Below are 7,031 nucleotides of genomic sequence, written 5' to 3' on the forward strand. Positions count from 1 at the left end.
CATAAAGATTGAGTTTTTAATCAAATCGAAAAGATAGCTATGTATAGAAGAAGAAGATCACTAAAATCATTTCTTTTTATATCTCCTTAATTCACTATATTAATTATTAATCCTATTTTGAAATATTTTATTTATTTTTAATATGTATCTAGATTCTAAAATGCTAGAGAAAATAATACTTTTTTTAATACTTAAAATTAATATATATATTTATTTATTTTAAGAAATTAGTACTGATCAAGGTTCATGGTCCATTTCTATACATTAAAATAATAATGTTATGATTAATATTTTAATTATTTTTGGAAATTTTCAAATAAAAAAGTGAAAGTAATTAAATAATTTTTAAGATAAAAATAAATTAAGAAAGTGAAATTTTGATAAATTATATAAAAAAAATTAGATCAACTTTTTCTAAAAAGAACATGATTAAATTTGTACATTATAGCCAGCTGTCAAGCATTATAAAGATTAGAGGATAAGAAACTCTTTATTCTATTTTATTTTTATTAAAATTAAAAATGATGATGGAATATTAAATTTTAATTATGGAAATAATAATAATAAATAAGTTAAATAAAAAAATATAAATTTGAAGTACTATATATAAATTGATTTGATAATGTGCTTCCTTTAGCTTAACAAATTATTATTATTATATATTTTAAAGTTAACAAATTATTATTATTATATATTTTAAAGTGATGTAATATTGATTAATTAAAATATTGTATAAGAAAATAATTGTCCATACAATTAAGGACGTAAATAAATAAATTGTGAGTTATGCGAATTTAGACTATATAAAAGCTCCTAACATTCATTTAAAATATTTAAAAACTTGAACATTTAAACGAATCAAATATTCGTATAAAATATAAAAGTTCGTTAATGCGCTTGCGAACATGTTCATTTATAGGCTCGTTTATGGGCCCGCGAACATGTTTGTTTAAAGACTCATAAAAATATTTGTTTAGAGGCTCGTTTATGAACTCGTAAATATATTCGTTTAAAAACTCGTTCATGAACTATACTTGTTAAGTCTATATATATTAATATTTTATATATGTGTTAGAATTATATATTTATTAAGATTATATTATCGTTTAAAATAATATATTTGTTAAAAATATTTGTCAAAGTTTAAAGTCTTTGTCTTAAAAGTATCTATATAAACTAGTATCATAATTTGTATATGTTAAGGTTTTAGGAGACTGAAAATAAACTCTATCATAATTTTAAACTATTATGATGATGCAATCTCTATTCTAATCTTTTTCTCAATAAGGACATTACTAAAATTTACTAAAATTTAAAATCTTTATTGTTCACTGAAGTTGAAGACTTCTTTTAGATTGTAAACAAGCTTTTGAGCTCAACTAAATACATACGAGTTGAGCTCAAACTCTAATATAAAATATCAAATTCGAGAATATATGTTAAACCAGCAAAGCTCAAGCCATAAACTGTTCAGCATGACTCATTACAACCCTACATACAATCAAACTTGTTTCCAAACAACATGAGACTTCCATTCTAGGTTAGAATAGTAATTTATATAGATATCAAACTTCAATTTTCTACAATTTATTACAAATCATTCCCACTATTTTATTACAAATCACTACAATCCAAATAATCAAGATTTTTCTCTTAGTGGGTAGATGTAAATCCTAACTTACAACAACACCAAACTCAAGCATGACATATTAAAGATCATGGTTAAAACACACATGAAAATAGTGTACCTGATGATTGATCTCGCTACAAGACTTTGTTCAACCGGTTGGTTCTTTCTTCAACATCTTTGTGTAGAAGGTGACAATCCGTTGATCCAACTCATAGTAATAATCCATTTTCTTCAAAGATTTCATATCCAGGTCAATGAATGAACCCTATAGTACATACATTGCACCTTCTATTAGTAGTAGTAATTACAACAGATTGTAATAAATTTGAATGAATCAGCCAATCTGAAACTGAATCTGGATCAGGGTTGGGTTTGGACCAAAAAACATCAAGAAATTATCCATATTCAAGCGAGACATACCTTGTAATAGAAACTTTGGTTAGTTGACGCAAGAAACAAGCTATTGTAGGAAGATTCAACAAGTCCTCCATCTTCTTTCAATTCAAACGTAATCATCATACTCAAGTCCTTTGCAGTTGCCGAGATAAGAAAATCCCTAACAATCTTAAGTTTTTCATCCAACGAAAACGAATGCAGAACAGCAAATTTCTCAGATAAGCCAACGCCCTGTACAACTTTATTACACGCCACACAAGGCTTCGAGATAACATCATAATATGCATGAATAGCCCCTTCTACGTCAATAGTATCGAGCTTCTGAATTTCCAAGAGTCGGTCTAGCAATCCAGATTTATACAACCCCTCAGTTAAAAGCTGTATGAAATTCGGAATGCTATCATCTGCTCTAATGAGACCCTTCAGTACATCTTCAAATTCTACACTAATTGTGTTAATAAGACGACCATTCAAGAAGAAGCGAAAGTTATTCTGAGGCGTTCTGAAGAGAGACTCTATTGCCTTATGAATTCCGTCTATGGACCCAGAAAACATATCAAGTGGATCATATTCACTTATTTCTGTTACCTGAGAGAAGTTTCAATCCAATCCTTTCTGAGTTTTAATAAAAAAAGACGAACACAGATTTATTACTACAAGGGAAAACGAACAGGTAATCAATCACATGGGGAAATTTTACCTCATTCTTGTAAAATTTTAATGCCTGATGCATCTTGAAACGAGATATGCTCTTTTTAATAGCATTTTCTTCTGCGATAAATGTTGAAACTGGAAGAAATCCCCACTTTGGCTGTTCTCTTACAAGAATGGTGGAAAGGAGAGACAAGTAATTATTTTTAATTTTTATAGTAGGAGAGGGAATTATGCTTCTTGCATGATAAATAATACTCAGAACTCAAGCAAAGAATAAAATTACCTTTATCTCAACAGAGAAACACAATTTCTCTTTTAGAGTGACTGCAAGAAGAAAAAAATTAGTAATAAGCACTTCTTATTTCTGATAGCTGACTTCAAGAGAGGATTTACCAGTGGGGAAAATACAATGATCTGAAATAAGAACAGCAGAATCACAGAGGGTATCGATTTTGGATGCATCAACTCGCCAAGAAGGGCGCTCGTGGTGAACATTTTTTTCAATCAATTCTAGAAATTCACGAGAAACAAGGACTTGAACCTGACCAGTTATAAGAAAGAAAAAGTATTGAGTAAAATACTGATAATATTTACAAGCGTTTTGAAACATGTTTTGGAACTGGATCTAGGTTTGAGTTTGGACGAGAAAACATAGATAAATTTGATGGACCCATTGCCTTTAGAAAATAGAACAACTCCTACAGTTTGATGGAAATTTAGGAAAGGCCATTTCTTTTTCAATTTTCTCCAACATTGGGTTGGTTGTTTTTTTAGTTTTAGGAAGCATTCTAAGTGGGAATTGAACCCATGACCTTTGGTCTCTTAGTCTCGACTCTTGCCACTTGAGTTACCCTAGTGGGTTTCCAACATTGGGTTGGTGATTGATTAAAAAGGATTGTAAAAGGAGAAATTCCTTCAAGTAAAAACATAGATTATGGCCCGTCTTTGAATTGACAACTTGAAGAGCAAGATTTTATTAGCAATACTTGAAATAAATCTATAAAAGGTATGTCTTAGTTTCACGTAGAACTAACAACAAAGTGCAGAATAATTTTTTGAAATTAAATAGCATACCCCAGCATCAACATGTTCAGTGCCCAGCAATGGCTGCATTATACGCTGAATGTACACTTGCTGTGCAACTTCCTTTGAAGGGTTCGACTCAAGACCTAGAGTTTTGTTCCAGACAAGGCACTCATCCGAGGATAGGACTAAATGGGCATTATCACATACAAGTCCATTTCTAGGTAAGCTTTTATTATCAGCCTTTTGTATCCGCAGGACCTTGCCAAGCTTTGTAGAAAAGTAAACAATGACGTAAGAAACATACCCTGATATATCTCTCATTTTGTTCAAAGTAGAAGAAGAGGGTTACATTCATAATTGAAATTAATGTATTAGTAACCAAATTAAAGTCTTTTGTGCTTTGATTTGATAAGAGAAACATAATGGTTAGTTAAGAAGCATACAATAGCAGGAGAGGAACCCTTGTATGCAAGAACAAGATTAGCAGCTCCTTCCCCTCTGTATATCCAGTCATCAGCGTCTTTAGCCTCTAAAATGAGTGCCATCTTCTAAAACTGCAAATTTAGACACCAAATTCAGAATTGTGTTTAATACGAGCAATAAAAGCTAATTGTACAACATCCTTTAAGGCTTGTCATGAAAGTAACTGTTACAGATACAATTTAGGGCTGGGTTAATCACTTCAACCCTAACAGCAATGGACCAGATTAAACAAGCGAACGGACGAGTTTCGAACTAATAACAGGCAACACAAATATATATGGAGGCCTACAAACATTTAAATACCATTTTCTCGAAATATTAATAGTCACCACAACAGTTTTGTATTTAAGAAACCGGGAAAGTGGAAAAGAGAAAAACATTGATTATGTGACCTGGAAGATAATGAGGACAAGAGTAAGAAATAAACATCCATTCTAGTAAACGATCACCATGATAATAACAGAGCATAAAGGTAGCAATAATATCAAAGACGGTCATAAAGAAGCATGCATATCCTCAACCATAATTCAATCAATCATGCATAGCAACTTATAATTTCTAAACATGCATACTTCGATTTGCAATTCAAAGTCCAATTCCTAGTTCCATTCTACCCATGTAATCATCATAGGCATCATCAATCCAAGCTCAATTCATAATCAAATTAACCTAACATCAATCATCAACACTCATATCCTCATCAAAGCATGGAATTCAAATTCAATCATTGCATGCAAATCAACTCATCTTAAAATCCATTCATAGCATCGTTCATCATGGCCTTCAATCCAATCAACACAGCATAACATGCAAGCACATCCATGATATTGCACTTGATCATCACAATCAACTCATTCATTCAAATCAATTTAAGATCATCACTTGAAGAATACAATTGAGCTCATCATCATCCAAATCATATTTACTTGACATCATTTTTCATTTGAAACTCACTTTGAGGCTCAAATCATGTCAATTCTAAAAAAGAAGAAATTACAGAAAGACAAATGTGGTTTTGCAACCTTCATTTGATTTTGGAGATTAAAGTCTTAAATAACATACACAATTGAGAATTAAATCAAGAAGTATGTACCAAGAACTCATTCTCAACTATTTTTTTGTTTTTTTGGAGTTTCTGTTTTATGATTTTTGGGATTTTACATAAAAATATATTATTTCTATGGTGCCAGCACAAAATGTAATTATCAGTAGAAGAATATTATTTCTATTCAACTGCAATAAAACACATCATAGTATCCCTAATCCAAATGAAACCAGAAACAGAACAATAATAAAATACGATTTCCAGATTGAAACCAAAGCTGTATTTCAGTTTTGAACAAATCAAAGCCCTCATTCACATCATAAACTGGAGTTTCATCCAAATAGCATACTCATTTAAGAAGTCAGAAGGTTACAACAGCTTTAAAACTAATCCTAAGCAATGAACAACGAAACCCTTACATTGATTGGTTAAAATAAATTTCCGGATTTCATGCAGCAGCTGCTGGAGCTTATAATACAATCAGACAACATAAAACAAATTGATTTACATTAATGATAGAATCTTATATGCATTACTAATGATGACCATCAATTTACAAAACAATCGGACAACATATATATAATTATTCATCAGAAAATGGAGAAGACTGAAATAGATGCGACGGATCTCAGTACAGACCCAGATGAAATCCCCACAAAAATATTCCAACCCAGAAAGACCCAGATGGTATTAATCAAACTAAACGAAGGATCAGTTCTAAAAAAACATGAAAAAATAATGAAATGTAAGAAGCGCACCTGAAGACCCAAAGATCAGAACTTTAGGGTTTTGCTTTAGCAAATGAGCACTAGTAGTGTTGAGGGAGATAAAGAGTGGACAGCTCTTCCTCCGTAAAACATGTGGCGCTAGAAAGAGGGTATCGAATAAGCGAAAGGGAGGAAGAAAAACTTTGATCGTTAGGGTTACCATTGAAGAAAGATAAAAAGCTTTTCAAAGTTCGATATGTCTAACAAGTGTCTGAAATCAGAATCAACCACACAAACATACTTACTTCTTCAGACCTCTAACCAATTATCTATCATGCTTTGGTAAATTTATTTTTCAACTCATTTTATATAACATGATTTTTTTTTTTTTAAAATTTTGGTGTTAGATAATTAAAATTTTGTATTTTTTTATTTTTAAATAAATCTCACAATTTAGGACTCTCTACGGTTAAATTTATACAAAAACGAGATTTTGTTTTAACAATTTCAAACACCATTAACTTATTATATACGAAACATTTATAATAAATAAATAAATAAAAGATTCATATCACTAATTTAATTACCAATTCTTTAAAATTCGGTATTTAAAACTCTTAATTAGCTAAAATTCGATAATTAAATTAGTGGCATGAATATTTTATTTATTTATTTATGGAATAAATGATAAATTTAGAACTGTAGTTGCAGAAATTTGTCAAATTTAGGACTCTCCTAATTTTTTATCATTTAAAGAACTCTTCTTACATTATTTAGTTATATTTAGGATTACCACTAAATCCGTTAAATTATTTAACGATGTTTACACATCTCATTTAATTTTTATTATATTTTATTATATCAAATCAACGAATGTTAATTTATTTATCATTATTAAACAAACAACTAACCGGCCGAGACTCCTCCAATCTCCAAATCGCTCTCCTTTCACTGGAATCGAATTTCTAAATTTCAATCTCCTCTCTTTCTCCCATCATCATAGCCCATAAGAAGACGAGTTGCACTAGAATTGTTCAAAGTGATTGGACTGCGAATGCATACCATCACTGTTGTCTCCGTCATCATTGTT

General features: G+C 30.4%; 1 protein-coding gene across 1 annotated transcript; it reads right to left on the reverse strand.

Moving 5' to 3' along the window:
• Positions 1–1,510: 1,510 nt before the first annotated feature.
• LOC124945525 (inositol-pentakisphosphate 2-kinase-like) lies at positions 1,511–6,202 on the reverse strand. The gene is made up of 8 exons (XM_047485979.1): positions 5,993–6,202; positions 4,150–4,260; positions 3,755–3,973; positions 3,074–3,221; positions 2,964–3,004; positions 2,727–2,837; positions 2,051–2,614; positions 1,511–1,895 (listed from the first exon to the last, which is right to left on the reverse strand). The coding sequence occupies exons 2-8, from the start codon at positions 4,249–4,251 to the stop codon at positions 1,779–1,781; spliced, it is 1,302 nt and encodes a 433-aa protein (XP_047341935.1). The 5' UTR covers positions 4,252–4,260; positions 5,993–6,202; the 3' UTR covers positions 1,511–1,778.
• Between the last annotated feature and the right edge of the window lie 829 nt (positions 6,203–7,031).

Source organism: Impatiens glandulifera, chromosome 7, assembly GCF_907164915.1.
Source record: "Impatiens glandulifera chromosome 7, dImpGla2.1, whole genome shotgun sequence".
Classification (NCBI taxonomy): Eukaryota; Viridiplantae; Streptophyta; class Magnoliopsida; order Ericales; family Balsaminaceae; genus Impatiens; species Impatiens glandulifera.